This window comes from Anoplopoma fimbria, chromosome 18 (genome assembly GCF_027596085.1).
Source record: "Anoplopoma fimbria isolate UVic2021 breed Golden Eagle Sablefish chromosome 18, Afim_UVic_2022, whole genome shotgun sequence".
Taxonomy (NCBI): Eukaryota; Metazoa; Chordata; class Actinopteri; order Perciformes; family Anoplopomatidae; genus Anoplopoma; species Anoplopoma fimbria.
The window spans coordinates 5,244,630-5,262,226 of record NC_072466.1 but is presented as its reverse complement, the minus strand read 5'-3'; the positions used below and the strand labels follow the sequence as shown (position 1 = coordinate 5,262,226).

General features: G+C 38.8%; 3 protein-coding genes across 6 annotated transcripts; 1 reads left to right on the top strand and 2 right to left on the bottom strand.

Annotated features, from left to right (window-relative positions):
• The first annotated feature begins 1,027 nt into the window (after positions 1 to 1,027).
• On the top strand, positions 1,028 to 3,017 carry fkbp3 (FKBP prolyl isomerase 3). Its single transcript, XM_054618801.1, has 7 exons — positions 1,028 to 1,150; positions 1,517 to 1,618; positions 1,789 to 1,884; positions 1,987 to 2,122; positions 2,231 to 2,298; positions 2,385 to 2,482; positions 2,654 to 3,017. The coding sequence occupies exons 1-7, from the start codon at positions 1,046 to 1,048 to the stop codon at positions 2,706 to 2,708; spliced, it is 660 nt and encodes a 219-aa protein (XP_054474776.1). The 5' UTR covers positions 1,028 to 1,045; the 3' UTR covers positions 2,709 to 3,017.
• A 483-nt stretch (positions 3,018 to 3,500) lies between these two features.
• Positions 3,501 to 6,141, bottom strand: faua (FAU ubiquitin like and ribosomal protein S30 fusion a). The gene is made up of 5 exons (XM_054618627.1): positions 6,046 to 6,141; positions 5,537 to 5,618; positions 4,257 to 4,401; positions 3,900 to 3,955; positions 3,501 to 3,733 (listed from the first exon to the last, which is right to left on the bottom strand). Exons 2-5 carry the CDS (start codon positions 5,609 to 5,611, stop codon positions 3,608 to 3,610), a joined length of 402 nt encoding a protein of 133 aa, XP_054474602.1. The 5' UTR covers positions 5,612 to 5,618; positions 6,046 to 6,141; the 3' UTR covers positions 3,501 to 3,607.
• Positions 6,142 to 7,459: 1,318 nt separating this feature from the next.
• prpf39 (PRP39 pre-mRNA processing factor 39 homolog (yeast)) lies at positions 7,460 to 15,573 on the bottom strand. 4 transcript variants are annotated; one of them, XM_054618035.1, is made up of 15 exons: positions 15,451 to 15,573; positions 14,408 to 14,863; positions 13,785 to 13,978; positions 13,561 to 13,686; positions 13,245 to 13,363; positions 12,877 to 13,044; positions 12,108 to 12,291; positions 11,583 to 11,690; positions 11,306 to 11,470; positions 10,741 to 10,867; positions 10,231 to 10,499; positions 9,635 to 9,819; positions 9,442 to 9,525; positions 8,305 to 8,413; positions 7,460 to 8,101 (listed from the first exon to the last, which is right to left on the bottom strand). In XM_054618035.1, the coding sequence occupies exons 1-15, from the start codon at positions 15,461 to 15,463 to the stop codon at positions 8,012 to 8,014; spliced, it is 2,397 nt and encodes a 798-aa protein (XP_054474010.1). In that variant the 5' UTR covers positions 15,464 to 15,573; the 3' UTR covers positions 7,460 to 8,011. The 4 variants fall into 4 exon arrangements, with proteins under 4 accessions (XP_054474010.1, XP_054474011.1, XP_054474012.1 ...); XM_054618036.1 differs by having other exon boundaries at positions 7,460 to 8,098; XM_054618037.1 differs by having other exon boundaries at positions 9,451 to 9,525.
• Between the last annotated feature and the right edge of the window lie 2,024 nt (positions 15,574 to 17,597).

Genomic DNA, 17,597 nt, shown 5'->3' with positions numbered 1-17,597 from the left:
CTTGAGTCTTTGTCACTCATTACTGATAGTTTAAAACAATTGTAAAGTTTTATAAAATATGATATTATTTGTGTGAATTTTTCAGTTCATTGAAATGTATTAAAGTATTAAAAACAAAGTCATAGTATGATAAAGTTTTATAAAATATGATATTTTCTATGTTGAATTGTGTATTTGTTAAATTGTCCACTAGGTGGCAGGAACACAAGTTATAGAGACGAATGTTGCACTAATACTGATTTAAATTATTAATTGTAAGGACTATAGACTCACTTACAACATGTTATACTGTTATTTTATACTATGAATTTAATACTTGGCTGATTTATAGAAAAAATAAAAACATAATAAATCTTCACTGTTGGTTTTATTTTTTTCTTAATAAATAATGAAGAATATCTCCTGATAGACTATGAGGTAAATTAGATTGTGTTGTTGTACAAATACCACTGCAGTCAGGTTCATAATAAAAACAAAAGTCATAGTATGATAAAGTTTATATTGTAAAGTTTTATAAAATATGATATTATTTTCTATGTGTGAATTTTTCAGTTCATTGAAATGTATTAAAGTATTAAAAACAAAAGTCATAGTATGATAAAGTTTTATAAAATATGATATTTTCTATGTGTGAATTTTTCAGTTCATTGAAATGTGTATTTGTTAAATTGTCCACTAGGTGGCAGGAACACAAGTTATAGAGACAAATGTTGCACTAATACTGATTTAAATTATTAATTGTAAGGACTATAGACTCACTTACAACATGTTATATTGTTATTTTATACTATGAATTTAATACTTGGCTGATTTATAAAAAATAAAAAAAATCCCATAATAAATAAATTGGTTTTATTTTTTTCTTAATAAATAATGAAGAATATCCCCTGATAGACTATGAGGTATATTATTATTATATTGTGTTGTATAATAATACCACTGCAGTCAGGCTCATAATAAAAAACAATAAAAGTCATGTTCCGCTTTTGAGCATTGCTTTTAAGGTGCGCCACGAGGGACAATCTTAAGTAGTTTGCCTCTCAAAATGGCGGACGAACCAACACGGGAGTGGAGCGACGAGCAGCTCAAAAGTGATGACTTGCCCAAAAAAGACGTGATAAAGTTCATCCAGGACAATGCAGCACACTCGGTATGTTTATCACTTATGTGTGTTTGTGATTTAAAGGTTGGTTATCTGCAGGTGGGACACATTGGCGCCCAGTTGCGTGTGCAGCATGCTGCGTGGTTAGCTGAGCATAGCCACATCAGGAATGCTGTTGTGCTCCAGCATCGTGCACAGAAGAGACTACAACACTGCAGTCCTCTGGATGCAAGCAGCTCCTGCACTGCTCAGCAGTCATGTTTATGTCCCAGGAAGCCTGGAGAACAACCACCGTGTTTATTGTTTAAAAATATAAAAAAAATGTATAAATTGGTCATAATGTAAAAATAAATTTTTTTTGATTTATTACATAGTTAATGGTGTAATTTTTTTTTATTGCATTTTATCTTTCAGTTCCTCAATGAGCACAAGCTGCTGGGAAACATTAAAAATGTGGCCAAAACAGCAAAGAAAGAGCAACTGCTTAATGCCTACAACCAGCTCTTTGAGAGCAAAGTAAGTGATGCTGCACATATTTTACCTCAATGCAGTGTCTACATCACATTACATTACAGTCATTTAGCAGACGCTTTTATCCAAAGCGACTTACAATCAGTAGTATATTACATATCTGTCTACAATGTATGTGTGTGTGTTTAATGCTTTTTTTTTTTAATCACTTCCAGAGGTTTAAAGGTACAGAACCAGTTGAGGAAGTGACCGAGCAGGTTAGAACTGTGAAGATTGAAGAAAAGCCCAAAGACGTCGAGGTTGTGGATGAGGTACGGGTCCAGGATGTTGGTGACAGGATGTTCTTCAGATTTAGCTGCACACGTGCTTGCGTATAACCTGCTGTTAACATATCCTGCATTTGCTTTTCTTAGGGTCCGCCCAAGTACAGAAAGTCAGTTTTGAAGAAGGGGGACAAGAGCAACTTTCCAAAGAAAGGCGAAAACGTGAGCTGCTGGTACACCGGATCCCTGGAGGACGGAACCGTCTTCGACACCAATATTCCCACAAGTATGACAGGCCTGCACCTTTTTTTTTTAAAGTGATTTCCTGTCATAGATTAAATGAATATCCTATAAAGATTCTGACTTCAGGTTTAAACCCGTTCCCTCTCTGCAGCGGCAAGAAAGAAGAAGCAAAGCAAACCACTGACCTTCAAAGTTGGCCTGGGCAGAGTCATCAGAGGAGTGAGTTATTCTCTTATATTTAGCTCCTGCATCCTGACACTTGTTCTCCGCTGCATGTTCTCATATGTAATCCTTTGCGTTCACAGTGGGATGAGGCCATTCTGACGATGAGCAAGGGTGAAACAGCCCGAGTGGAGATTGAACCAGAGTGGGCCTACGGAAGGAAGGGTCTCCCTGACTCAAAGTATCCTTTTTCTTTGGCTGGTTTTATACCTATACAATAAGGTGATAGTTAAAATTTGGTAAAGGGATTTTCCATTTATAACTATGTTTGGGGCGAGCCACCTTTGGGAGTGTCCGCACGCTATTCTTTTTGCATTCACTGCTGTTTGTTCCTTAACCTCAACTCTACCAGAATTCCACCCAACGCAAAGCTGATCTTTGAAGTCGAGCTGGTGGCCGTGGATTAACCGCCTCCTGCTGGCCAGCATGCACCGCAGTTTGAGATAGGAGGAAGAAAATATTGAATTGCCTTGCTGTAAAGATTGACGTTCCAAATGTATGGCATTGTTTTTTTTTAATTGCACCGTTATGTTCCTTCTTTGTCTCATTCGTCACCGGGTTACAAGAAACGGGCAGTTATTACAGCGTTCTAAGTTTTGGCCAGAATGTGATGGCTTGTCAATAATGTACATATGAGACACCCTGAAACCTTATTCCCTGCATTTTCTTTTGGATCTACAGTGTAAATGATTAATAAACCTGTTTCAGAGACTAAATGGTATGCTGCAATTTCATTTCTGCTTTTTATTTCCTCAATAGTGACCCAATTACTTTAAAACTGTTTTGACTCGTACATTGTGCTGCTAAATTCACATGCATGTCCTTGATAGAAGAAAACTAGTTGTAGCAGTTTCTTTTACAGCTACAAATACATTCATGTGTGCTGATCTTTCAGATCTATAAGTACTCCTGTCAGTTTCACTTACACTTGTCCATAAGAGGTTTACAGCAGATGCTGCAAAGATAGATTTGCAATTTAAGTAGACTTGTCATCAGTTCAGTGATGCATTATTAAACTCTGGAGACCATTACCAATTGATTTATAAAACCATCAGGCAAATATGAAAACAATGACAAACCTGCATTTCCAAGGTTTACAATTACTTGTGATTGGTATTTGATTTACAATTAATAGTTTAGTCAACTCAACCTGCAAGTGGTAAGAATACTTTAATTGAAGGATACGCCACAAAATCAGGTTGTTTTTTTTCCCAAGCCAATTTTTATTCTGTACAGCAGGATAACATTTAACCTGGTAAAAACAGATGGGTGGTGATCATGTTTCTCCTTCAGGGCATTGGGGCACTTAAGAGTTGGCGTTGGGTCCCTTCTTCTTTCCGAAGGTGGGCACCACGTTCACAAAGCGTCTGTTGTACTGGATGCGACGCTTGGCACGGCCAGTCCTCTTTTTCTTCTTCTCCTGCTTTTCAACCTGGACAACGTGACAGGGAGAGGCATTTGTTATTTCTCTAAGATCACAATGTCTGCTTCTTTAAGACTAGCTCCTCCAAAAGCCATTTCATACATGCACAACAAACTGGTGTTCTTGAAATTCTAAAAGGAGTAAATGTAAAAGGGCATAAAGCATAAAAGCTTACCTTGGGTGTCTGTCCCCTCACTTTTCCGGCACGGGCCAGAGAGCCGTGAACCTTACCTTTAAGGAAAAAGGAAAGTGTTAATTGTGATTTCCCAGACAAGCTAAATCACCTACTGCTCAAACATTAAGCAAATGATCATCTTAAATATAATTGCTTGTTTGGTTATCATGACTGGTCTTATACAACCAAATTTGTCCCATGCTCAGATTTAAAATGTATGTGATAAACAGGAAACACCAGTTTATGACATCCTTCCCCACAGTGTCTTTAGTAGATGAGTGATCAAATAATCTTAATTTGAGCACAAAACCATTAAGACAACACATGCAGAGTTAAGTGTTGCATCTGTGTACTGACCTCCCAGCAGCCTTGCGGCTACCTCGATGGTGCACAACTCTGAGACACCACAGGATGCAAGAGAGGCCTCATCCTCCAGTGGGCATCCAGCGAGCATCAGCACCTGGTCCTCAGCCAGGAGACCCTCCAGACCCTGGACATGAGCCTGAGAGACACACCAAAGAACAAGTGTTTTAATTATTATACACGAGGGGTTTGATGGTCTTCGCTGAGTGACTAACAGCAGGAAAATGACAGACGTACAGTTTCAGATTTCTCTATTCTTAACATTACTGCGTGGTTTCAAAACAAACTAGAACAGTAAATTACTAATTTTACTATAGGAGGGAGAAAGGAAGACAACAGCAGATGATGGAGAGAAAAACTGCATGAACTCCATCTGAACATTTTGCGTGTGTGAAAGAAAACCCCTTCTAATATTTCAATAAAATTATGTAACATACTGTAGTGGAATACATCATTTTTTACATGTCAGAGTAAAAGTAAAAAAGAATCGACATATTTAACCTAAGCTACTAAAAGTAATCATTATGCAGAATGGCCTAGATCAGAAGAATATACATCATACTGTTTGATTATGATCATCGATCCATTAAAAGGCTCATCACTTTTAATGTCACGACAGGTTACAGGCGGGGCTCATTTAAATTCTTTTATATACTGCTGTTTGGTTTAATATAAAGAAATATTGAGTATTGATTCATTTTTGTTATTAGTATCTGATGTGGAAATAACAAAGTACATCAAAACTGTAGCTTTCTTATGTGCAGGACTTGAATAGTAAATGTACTTAGTGACAGTTTTCCAGCTGTAGTAAACAAAGTATTCTGCTGTAACATCCCATCCTGGTGAAATCATTACTAGGGTTAAAGTACAACTGTCACAATAAAGATCTGGTTGGTTAAATCTAAAACTGTAGCTTACTTAGGTGCAGTAATTGAATAGTAAAAGTACTTAGTGACATTCCACCATTGATAACTTGAATACATTTAATGAGTTGTGAAATCATTAGTAGGTTTAAAGCCAGAGTAATAAGTCACACCCTATGCACCTTTAGGTAACCAAAGTCCATGATACAGGAGGATGTTTTCGTATTAGTTTGTTGCACTTATTGTATTTGTATTAGTTTGTTTCTGCACTGTACTTTACTTTTGCTCTGGTTTCTGCTCTTAGATGCTTGTTTAAGAAAGGAGATGCTAAATGACTGTAATGTAATGTACAACTATAACTACGTCACATTAAAGATCTGGTTTGTTCTCTCCAACTTGTGAATACTTTACCTTGATCTGTCCAACAGTCTCCTGTCCGGTCACCTCAAGGGTGTGGGTGTTCTGGGCACGCAAGAAGAGCTGCATCTTGAAGCTGGAAGAAGAAAAAAACACAAAAAAAAGGTCATTTTTCAGTGTTGATTACTGCGGAAATCAGCCTGTGGCGTTGAAATCAGCCATGAAAGCAAACACTGAACACGTTTTGACAAAGCCTGAGACTGTTTAATAACTTTAAATAGAGAATACATTTAGTAAGTATATATATATACACAAAATACAAATATAAAGCAGCATGCAGGGAGCTGGAACAGACATGCCTGATGCTAATGCTATGCTAGCTTCTTTAGCCGCATGGAGCACGCGTTTCATAAAGTCGCTTAAAAAACCCGTGAAATGTGTTTTAAGTGTTCAAATAAAGTCCAACGTAAGATTAGTGATTGTATAGGGACTACATGAGCGAACCAGAACGACCCTGTGTTTCATATAACGAGCGTTATTCACTTAAACTGCACAGGCCTTACCTCGTTTGATGCTAGTCGTTCAACGCTAGGCATAGAAAGGGCTGCTGAAGGGGCGGGACTGCGCATGTGCGGAGTTACGTCAGCAAGTGGCGAGCAGAAGCCACGCCCACCACGCTCTTCATTGAGGAATGTGGGTGTTGCAGCAGCTCAACTGTAGAGAAACAGATAATAAATAAAATAAAACATGTTATGCAATTAAAATTAAAATAGAAATATCAAAATAAATTTCAAAATATCAAAATAAATATAATTATTATTTATTATCCATGGGGAAATTCGGGCGTTGCAGCAGCTCAACTGTAGAGAAACAGATAATAAATGAAATAAAACATGTTATACAATAAAATTAAAATTAAAATTAAAATTAAAATTATTTTCCTTTATTGATCCCTATGGGGGAAATGTGGGTGTTTCAAAACTGTAGAGAAACAGATAATAAATGAAATAAAACATGTTATAAAATAAAAATAAAAATATCAAAATAAATATCAAAATAAATATCAAAATAAATTTCAAAATATCAAAATAAATATAATTATTATTTTCCTTTATTGATCCCCATGGGGGAATGTGGGTGTTGCAGCAGCTCAACTGTAGAGAAACAGATAATAAATGAAATAAAACATGTTTTAAAATTAAAATTAAAATTAAAATTATTATTATTTTCCTTTATTGATCCCCATGGGGGGGAATTTGGGTGTTGCAGCAGCTCAACTTCAGAGAAACAGATAAATAGAATAAAACATATTATAAAATTAAAATTAAAATTAAAATTATTATTATTTTCCTTTATGGATCCCCATGGGGGAAATTTGGGTGTTGCAGCAGCTCAACTGCAGAGAAATAGATAATAAATAAAATAAAACATGTTATGCAATTAAAACTAAAATTATTGATCCCCATGGGTCAGCATGATGACAAACTGTGGTCTCCACTGTTGTTGTACAGTCTGATGGTGTTGGGCACAAATTATTTTTTTTCACGTTGTTTTAATCGAATTTAAACATCTCTTTTGATGCATTAAAACAGCACACAGATCCATAATCCATAATCAGGACACAATCATGCAATTCAATGTCCAACCAGGTCATTATGATATTGTGACTTAAGCATTCTTAGGTTTATTTGAATATTTTATTTGTTTCAATCTATGGATATGTTTTTTCACGTAGCTCATCTGTAGAAAAATAAGATGTCAGCTCTTTACATTTCACCAAGTCTCTCTTCAATACGGGTGACATATTTTACATGAACTATTAGGTTAATGTAACAGGCTAATGAGCACTTGGTACTAAGTATGAAGAAGACAAAAATAATCTGTGCTTCAAAATATACTTGATGGAAGGATTGTTATGCCTGCTAATAACTCAGCAGATCTACATCAATTTGAAAAACCAAACAAGGTACATTTTGGGATATCAATCTCTTTATTATGAAATCAAGTCAAAATAAAAAAGGAGGAGCTCTTCATTTACTTTTATGGAAACGTAACCATGAAATATTAAAAATCTTTCCGTTTGGGTGGGTATACAAGACTCAGAGGTACATCAATGAATGCCTCCTTTACAAGTTTAAAACACAAAGAAAGAGACCAAACTAAGTCATCCAATCTAAGAATTAAAAAGCTTTAATCACACAAGAAAAAAATAGATCTGCCTTCACAAATAACATGCATTAAAGAACCCAAAAAGCAGCCAGTGTTGGAGATGAATGTAGCAATTAATGTTTTTCAATTAAACATGACTGATCAAGATGTCTGTCACGGAGGCCCATTATATTCCAACCAATTGGCTACACAGTTGAACTAATTAACACACTTTAAACCAGAAAGAAGGAACACATCAGTATGCTGTGGTTGGATTGAAATCTCCATGACACCATGTTAAGTAGCCCTGTTTCGACATGTAGGCAGGTCAGAAAGGATGCTTTCCTCTGAGTCTCCATCTTAAAGTCAGGGTTTTGTCCATCATGTTGGGGGAGGGGGGTAGTACTGGTTGTACTGGGCGTATTGGTTGTACTGTCCCCAGGAGTTTTGTCCCCAACCGCCATATTGCTGCTGAAAAGAAGGGAAAGAGGAAAAACAAATTGAGAAAAATCCCACTATTACTGAAAACATGAGCCTAACGAGTGTGCTTTTGTCTTCTCCTTTTGATCAAAATACATATGACTGTAAATGGCCATACATGCTTGTTTTAACACAAACTGAATGTAAAGAAAACATTTTTTCAGTGCCATCAACTGCTCAGATAAGAAACCCACCTGGTACCAGTTGTTGTATGCAGAGTTGTTTGCGCTGTCGGCCGCTGCGCTGACTTCACCCGAGGAACCGTCCTCCACACGCTGTCTCTTGGCGTCAGGCTCCTGAGAGCTGGAGACCAATAGTTTCAAGTTAATAAAATCCCTTGTTGGGTAGTTCAAGAAATAAAGATTGTTACATCCCTTAGTTCAGTGCCATTCACTGTGATTTAAAGACCAACTATAGAACCCTTTAGTTAACTTGCTACTAATCTTATCCTAGAGTGGAGAGTTACTCAAAGACATCCAATTATAAAGAAAGGACTTTCTGTCTTTATAAAAAGAGTTTCTCTGATCTACGTCACATTTGGCTGGTGTATTACTGGGCATACAAGGGAATACAGTCTTTGAATATGGGGCAATTTGGACAAGAGACGCATTCAATATTAAACTTTGACAAAAAAAAAAAAAAAAAGCACACAGTGCTCTGTGCAGCAGAGGGGCGGGGCTTCAGGTCTCTGTGACCCAAGTCCAGTATATTCTCTGCACTTCCTTTTGCTGCCGCATGCTGGACAAAGCCTGCTAATGTCATATGGATGCTGGATATACTGATGTTAAATAAATGCTTGATAAAACAACCAGACCCTTCTTTACTTCCTTAGAGTCACTGCGAAAGGATAGCCATCTGGATCAAACCAGAGTGTATTTAACAGATGACTAGGGTGTGATTTCCCCAGAGAGTAGGGCTGTATTTCCTCAGAGTATGACTTGATACTACTTACTTATAAAACTAATAACGTTACCAACCAAAGTTTTTTTTTTTCAAAACGACACCTCGGTTAAACTCTGTCTTGCTTTACTTTTCACCCTGTAACTGGTAATGTCGGTATTAGCAGTGGTAGAGAAAGACTGCTACTAAAAACTTTTTTCTAAAGCGAAACTAAAACATTTCACACAGTAAAATTGTGGCATGCAAATTCATCAGGGTGAAAAAAGTTGACACAGCTGCAAAGTGTATGAGCAGTTCTCGAGAAAGCTGAAAGCAGCAACACCACAGGCCAAACATGTAGCCCGTTCTCAACAGGCATATTTTTGAAAAGGTACTGAACAATGGAAAATAATGATGTGTTGATGTGACCCAAGCCCTGTTCCCATATCCACCTGTCATACCCGTTCTCCGCCTTCCTCTTTGAGGATTCGCTTTCTTTCTGTAGCTTCTGGTGTTCCTCATATGCGGCCACAAGCCTAAAAAGATGTCAAATACAGAAAATGACTCGCATGTCAAACTTGACAAAAAGGAGTAAAGCATAACTTTTGCCATTACTACGTCTCTAAACATATCAATAAAACTCACACATTGATGTCACTGCCAAAGTCCTCGAGGAACTCAACCTTGCGCTGGCAGAAGAGGAGGCGTGATTCGAGGGGCATCTGGCTGTTCAGGGCTCGGTCGAAACAAGCCAGGATCTCAGCCTCGTTCTGCTGCACATCCCCACTGTATTCCAGCTCCAGCAGGTTAAGAAAGAGTTTCGGACTCGTCTGTAAAGCCACAAAAATATATTAAGAGTGTATCCCACAACTAGTGTAATCCAGCCATCGTGGAAAGTGGTACAAATCACAATACAGGTTTATCTGGTAGAGTTAAACAAACTTTACATAGAGAAAACACAAATGCAAAAACAAAAAGTTTTTCTTTCCCCATTTATGGAAGAAAACGCGTTCACTGATGTGTGAACGCCTACATCTTGCAGCATACAAGTTATTTAGGGAAAAGGTAATTGAATGATTTGTAAGTGTGTTGGTCTGTCACCCATGAGTGTGTAAATTATTAAACCAAGCCTGTAAATTAATAACTTCATGGCCTTTCTTTCAGTCAAAACACTGAGCCAAATGGCAACACATTGCTGACTAAATTCTCTGTCGACTTTTTACGTATGCATCAGTTCTCACCTGGTCTTTCTCGATGGCATCCAGCAGCACTTTCCTGGCCTTGCTCAGACTTCTCTGCACCTTCATCATCTGCCTGGCCAGCTTCACAGCGTAGAACGATGTCTCAGTGGTATTCTTCGCGGACTCCATGGCCTCCCTCAACAGGGCCTCCGCCTCCTCCAGGTTCCCGTGGCGACGCTCAAGACTGACCCTCCGAAGGCGCACCATGGCCAGACCCGGGACGGCTTCCTCCAGGGACTTCAGGATGCTACGAGCCTCGTCTACGTTACCTGGGCAAAGAAAGGCAGAATACTGTCAGCATGGCATAACACAAGCCTAATTATATCCAAGTCTATTAGTCTGTTATCATTATGCTCACATATAGTAGCAACCGAAGAGGTCATTTATTCATAGCCATAGATAGCAACCGAAGAGGTCATTTATTCATAGCCATAGATGCGCCCTATCAAAGTCTCCTTGGTAATTGGACTGTGTTCAATTTACATGCTGGTTTTAAAGAGTAACACTCACCCTGCTGCTCCTCAAAAGCCGCCCACAGCAGATGGATCGCTGGTTTCTTGGGCATGTGGATGGTGCACGCCTTCTTGTAGACATGTCTCACACCATCAATGCTGTAGCCCTCTAGATATTTTGCATACTTCAGAGTGAAAAAAGGAGAGCGAGTTGGAAGAAATGTAGGAGAAAGAGAACAGAGGAGAAGAACAGAGGAGAAAGGCAAAAGAGACAACACATTTTAAACCTAAAATTTCAGTTAACAAACTGTGAATTTCTTCATTGACAAGATCGTTTTTTAGAAATTTTCTGTGTAAACCCATCAGCACCTTCATGGAACCAATTAGATAAGTTTCTGTAAGGTAGTGGGAGACGAAGAAGATGCAACGTAGTAGTTGGCAAATGCTGCAGTCAAATCTTGTGTGGCAAGCTGGCCATCCCCTAATACAACAGATACAGTCAAATATCAACGTTACACGCAAAGAGAGTGCAGGACGATTTACTGTGTCGATGTGATATCATCGTTGGTGGGGGAAGTGCAGGGAGGTAGCGGGAGTGAGAGAGAGGTTAAAGGCCACGTTACCTTGGTCCAGAACTCCTCATAGAGTGCGCAGGCGATGAGGCATCGTTCAAATAGAACAACCACGCGCTCAGGAATCCCGTTCTCAATTTCAAAGTCCAAGTACTCCTTCCAGTTGTTCAGCTGGGTCTTCTCTAAGGATTTGACGTGGAAGTATGGTCTCTTAATCTAAAATGAAATTAATAAATATTTAAAATCGTAATAAAAGAAAAAAAGGCAACAAAAAAGAAAAAAGAACTTTCAAATATTAACATTGTGGCGGTGGAAAATAGACACATACCCCTTCTTCAAAGGCCCATCGCTTGCTGACTTCATGTTCGTTGTGGTTGAACACTTCCTGCCGGATCTCGATCACCTTGTGGCGCATATTCTCGATCTCCGTCACTCTCTATATAAAAACACACAAAAAAAAATACATGGTCAGCACCCTGATGTATTCTTTGCAGATCACATTCTCTACTTGATGTAGAAACTGCTAGTCCTGCAGCCAAGGATTTACATCACCATTAGCTTGCCAGACACAAGAAGCCTGGGGAGGGGGGGGAGGTATGTATGCACCCTGCATATCAGCCTCTGGGTGCAGGTGCTGGGCCTCGGTTGATCCTTTTAGTTTTAGGGCGATTCCCTGACTGGATGCCAACTTGAATCCCCTTGGCATTCATTCGCTTGGCTGCTGACATAAAGACACCTCTTCAAACCTGAACAAAGCTTTCTATCTCATGGAGAACAGGCAAGCTCCGTCTAACCCCTGCAAGCAGTGCTTTTGGAAATGTGTCTCTCCTGCAGGTGGCAAGTAGATGTGTACCTTTGCAGGATCCACAAGATCTTCTGTACCAGGCGGCAGCTCCTCGTCCGGAGCGACAGGTTTCTCCTCATCCTCGCTAATCATCGCCAATAGGCTGGCTTTAGAGAGCTCGAGCCTCTGCTGAACAAACTCCTCTTCCGACAAGAAGTGCTTGGGGTTGTTGTTCTGCACATGATCTTTGAACCTGCAAAGATTAAAAACAAGATCCAAGTAAATAAAAGGTTTCAAATAATTTTACATGTAGGTGTCAGTTAGTCAAAATGGCTTAGAGGAAAAATGCCTATACCTGTATGTCAATTGCTTTTAAAATAAAATATTTTATTAAAGATTCTTTGTTATTTTTTTTTGTTTTTACTTGTATTTGTCAGCGACAACTTTTTACATGAATACATGTTTCAAATTACCCTTAGGGTTTCTAGGATGTTTAGCAAAGATGTTCAGCCAATCCAATAGAAAATAAGGATTTGGTGCTTATAGTACAGAATCTTACAAAACTGCTTAACAAAACAATGTAATTGGAGTAAAGCTTTAGGACTTTGCAAGGAACTATGACTTTAATAGAAGTTTTCACATGTATTTTGAGGTGGGAAGTTTTGGTGAGTTAGAATGCCCCTGCTACAAAGAGAGGATCTTATACACTTTAGTGCTTCATTCACTCTACAAACAAATAGAGCTCTTTCTAACTACAGAGGACATGTGTCTCTGGACTATAAGGAGCTGATAGAAAATAACATAACTGCAACCAAAGTTTCATACGGTTTTCCTCTACCTCTGGAAGTGCTGGGAGTACAGCTGGGTCGGGATGCCGAGGACGCGGTCATAGATGGCGGTGACGTTGGCCAGTTTCTCCTGCTCCGTCTCCCAGGTGATGAAGGACTCCCACAGACGGTCCGAGCGAAAGTCTGTTCCTGCTGCGGCCACTGCATGTTCATAGGCACTGATAGTAGAAAATAACAGAGAAGATTGTGAATCTTGAGCAACTTTTTGTTGTCTTGTCAAATATTTGGTTAAATTCAATCATGAACAGAAAAATAGGGACATTAACACTTTATATTTTTAAATGTAGGAGGTTTCTGCCATCATAAAACAAACAAGGAAGAGGGGGAAAAAATGATTAAGCAAGAGACTTTTACTTACGCTCTTATGCGTCCCTCGGTCTCTGGGTCGCTCAGGTCTGAGTTCTCTTTGATGTAGGTCAGATAATGCAGCCACAGATCCACACTGAGAGGGATGGCCTGCAAGCCTCTTCTGTATACCTTAAGAGAAACCAAACATATCAATGGCTGGACTGATTTTACTATATTCAAAAAAGCTGTTCTCATTTTGTCGCTGTGGTTTAATGCCAAATAAATAACAGTTGATGTTTGCATGACAACATGGTTTTGAGTCATGTAGCCTTGCCGAACACTAATCTATAGATAAGCATGTGTGTCCATAAGAAATGTATATTTACCTCTTCTGCAACCTGTATATTCTCATGCTTTTTCTCAATATCAGCATACTTCTTCCAGTAGCCATAGCAGTAGGGATAACGTAGGAAGAATGCATCAAATGAGGCTCTCACAGCTGGAAGGGAATTCTGCAAGGGAGAGGAAACAAAAAAATTATTATTTACTATTACTCGTTTAGTATAACAATCCTACTGTTCAATCTTAGTAATATACAAACATATCTTACCTCTTGCTCCACAAACTGCAGCAAGTAGACCCAGCCGTTGAAGTCTTCTGGGTTCTCCTCGCATCCTTTGAAGAGTTTTTCAAACTCACTTGGCAGCTCTGGCTCTATAGCAACAGTTGATTCTTCTGTTGTCTCTTTGGGGAGTTCTTCCAGCTCCATGCCATCCTCCGTCACCTGTGGGGCCTCGGTCCCATCTGGAGAAGTTAACAAGGAATCATAAAAGGTCACTACATGGAGGAGCAGGCAAGGTGTTTTTTAGTTCATGTGTTTGATTAGTTGGCCTTGCATTTGTTGTTTAATATTAATTTACATTTATATTAATTTAATAAAGATTTTGAAAAAAAGTGCACTTGGTTGCATTAAATGGTTGAAAAGTGATCAATTGATGTGTTAAGAGTAGTAAAAAATGAGCCAATGATGGGATGCAGGTCACCGTTTCCAACCACTTTAGTTGAGCAACAGCTTAAAAAAAGCTTTGCACTAGTAAAGTATCTAATCATGAACCATCCTAAATCTTTCAAATGTCCTCTTAAGTTATACATCTATTGTGCCATGAAAGGAAAGCAATTTTGCTTTAATATATTTTGGATACAAAGCAACAACTAAACAGCTGTTTTGATTACCTTGATTGCTTTCCTGAACCACAGGTTCTGGCTCTACAGTCATCTCCTGGCTGTCTTGCTCAGATTCTCCGGACTCTGTTTTGTGTTCTGCTGGCTGTTCTGGCGGTTGTGGCTGTTCTTCCTGTTCTGCCGGCTGTGGTGGAGGTGGCGGCTGCTCGACCTGGAAGAGCTGAGCACTGGCAATCTGAAACTGTTCCACAGCCTTCTCCACAGATCCCAGCTCCGTGGACTCCATCTGGTCGTTTGGCGACCGCTGCTGACCCGGAGTGTCCTGGGACCCATCCGAGTCCTCGGGCAGGATGTTGGTGAGGGGTTCTGGGGTCACCTGGCCCGGGGACCAGTCGGCAGTTTGGCCTAAAACAGGAAGGTCTGGAAGAAAGGCATCCCCGTTGCTCTCCATGGCAGGGGACTCAGTGTCCAGCATTCCAGAGATGGTGGTGTCGGAAAATTGGAGTTCTGTCAAAAAACAGGATGGATTTTTAGTGGAACTGCAATAACATTCAACAAAAAATGAAATTTTCACCCAAAATATGTCTCACATTCAATAAAAAAAGTGTGATATTTAATAAAACATATGCTTTCTGTGTCAACTACCTTAAGGTCTAAGTGGGAGCTTAGCTCTGGCCCTGTTTTCTGGCTGAGGCCATGTTGCACAGGACAATGTTTGCATAGTCAAAGTTCAACCAGAAGTTGGGCCTTGACTGCCGTCTACTTCCTGGAAAGCCTCGCGGCACTCCAGCCTCCACATGTTAAAACGCTACACGTGACCTCAATTAAGATTACTTACTTACTTAACACCAACAAAGTCAACCACGCCATTTGATTCAGTATAATCAAAGTGTAGTTCACATAAAGCTAAACAGGCTCAACTACAACGTGCTACGTATTTGCATCCGCTTCCAGTTAATAGACGGGCCCCCCCCGGCGGCTCCTCCACGTTAGCTAGCATGCTAACACTGACTAGCTTCCCTAGCCGCTAAGTTGTCCCGCTAGCACGCCCAGCACGTCGATGCTTTAGTGCAGATACGTGTTTGTGATCTTACCTGTGTCTTCCATGAAGTGTTTCTCGGCCTTTTAAACTTGCGTGCAGCTCTAGAAGTCACTTTATTTAACCTACGACGGACAGGCGCTCTTCGCCCACCATACTTATCTTGGAGGAGGAACCAAGGAGCGGACTGCGCATGCTCAGAGTAAGCCCCGCCCACAGGTGTGTGTGTGTGAGGCGACGACGTTGCTAATAAAGTTTTTTCAATATGAATTCAAATGCATAGAAAAGAGGGGAATTAACATGGGTTAGTTTTTTAAATAAGGATGTTTTAGCCTTTATTATGGAAGTTTATATTTTAGATAGATAAGATAAAATAAAATAAAATAAAATAAAATAAAATAAGATAAGATAAGATAAGATAAGATAAAATAAGATAAGATAAAATAAGATAATAAAGTTTTTCAATATGAATTCAAATGCATAGAAAAGAGGGGAATTAACATGGGTTAGTTTTAAATAAGGATGTTTTAGCCTTTATTATGGAAGTTTATATTTTAGATAGATAAGATAGAATAAGATAAGATAAAATAAGATAATTTATTAGTTACAGGATTACAGCAGCATAGGTTACATTATATTACATTACATTACATTACAGTCATTTAGCAGACGCTTTTATCCAAAGCGACTTACAATAAGTGTATTCAACATAGGTATTCAAGAGAACTACTAGTCACCAGAAGTCATAAGTGCATCTCCTTTCTTAAACAAGCATCTAAGAGCATAAACCAGAGCAAAAGTACAGAAACAAACTAATATGAATACAATAAGTGCAGAAACAAACTAATACGAATACAATAAGTGCAACAAACTAATATGAATACAATAAGTGCAGAAACAAACTAATACGAATACAATAAGTGCTTCCCATCACCTCTGTAAAAACTAAACGTTGTAATCATTTCATTTTAGTGTAATTATAACAATGTGGAAGATGTTAAATTCAGCGTACCATCTTGTGCAGGTTTATGTAGACTTGGTGGTTTGAGTAGAGAAAATATGCTTCATTACATTACATTACATTACAGTCATTTAGCAGACGCTTTTATCCAAAGCGACTTACAATAAGTGTATTCAACATAGGTATTCAAGAGAACTACTAGTCACCAGAAGTCATGAGTGCATCTCCTTTCTTAAACAAGCATCTAAGAGCATAAACCAGAGCAAAAGTACAGAAACAAACTAATACGAATACAATAAGTGCAACAACTAACAAGTGCATATATTACATATCATTACATATCATTCACCCATTCACACACTGATGACAGGCTACCATGCAAGGTACCACCATCAGACTCTAACTAACATTCATGCAACATCCAGTCCACACCGATGGCAAGCCTTCAGGAGCAACTTGGGGTTAAGTGTCTTGCCCAAGGACACATCGACTGCCGAATATTGAACCACCGACCCTCTGAATGGAGAACTACCTTGCTCTCCACTACGCCACAGACATTACAGTCATTTAGCAGATGCTTTTATCCAAAGTGACTTACAATAAGTGTGTTCAACATAGGCATTCAAGAGAACCGGGTCTGATCATTCATTCAAACCGGTTCCTGTATGATTACGTGGAGGTTGTGAGAGAAAGGGAAGGGAGGGGAGGGGAACTACAGTTTTACACACTGCAGCAAGCAGCCTATTATTTCAAAACCTGCTTGTTAAAACTGACTCAAAACACAATTAACAGATACATAGCCTTACTGATGTTGCACAGAGGTAAAATAGGCCTATGGGAGCAATAACAAAACCCATAAATAATAATAAATCAATCAATCAATTAGATTTTATTTCATCATGAACAAATAAATTATGTTGTAGAGCATCAGGATCTGTGCAATAGTAACAACCATTCAGTCCAATAATATTGTTATTTTTGTTGTTGTTGTTTACTTCTATTACTGTGGGATAACTATTTATTATACTTGTTTTGATCTAGTTTTTAAACTAATTTCTCTTGTCTGTTCGTCTGCACTATCCACTCTGCTGCTGTAATCCTGCAAACTGAGTTATAAAGGATTATTTTATCGAGAAGATTCAGTTGGTTTGAGTAGAGAAAATATGCTTCATTACATTACATTACATTACATTACATTACATTCCAGTCATTTAGCAGACGCTTTTATCCAAAGCGACTTA

Coding starts and splice junctions, on each gene's coding strand:
- faua (XM_054618627.1), bottom strand. CDS start 5,611: ATGCAGCTCTTCTTGCGTGCCCAGAACACCCACACCCTTGAGGTGACC. Junction 3,956..4,256: donor AGCCGCAAGGCTGCTGGGAG/GTCAGTACACAG, acceptor TTTTCCTTAAAG/GTAAGGTTCACGGCTCTCTG. Junction 3,734..3,899: donor TGAGGGGACAGACACCCAAG/GTAAGCTTTTAT, acceptor CACGTTGTCCAG/GTTGAAAAGCAGGAGAAGAA.
- fkbp3 (XM_054618801.1), top strand. CDS start 1,046: ATGGCGGACGAACCAACACGGGAGTGGAGCGACGAGCAGCTCAAAAGT. Junction 1,885..1,986: donor ACGTCGAGGTTGTGGATGAG/GTACGGGTCCAG, acceptor TGCTTTTCTTAG/GGTCCGCCCAAGTACAGAAA. Junction 2,123..2,230: donor CGACACCAATATTCCCACAA/GTATGACAGGCC, acceptor CCCTCTCTGCAG/CGGCAAGAAAGAAGAAGCAA.
- prpf39 (XM_054618035.1), bottom strand. Junction 13,045..13,244: donor ACCGAGGGACGCATAAGAGC/GTAAGTAAAAGT, acceptor TTCTACTATCAG/TGCCTATGAACATGCAGTGG. Junction 9,526..9,634: donor TTTGGCAGTGACATCAATGT/GTGAGTTTTATT, acceptor ACATCTTTTTAG/GCTTGTGGCCGCATATGAGG.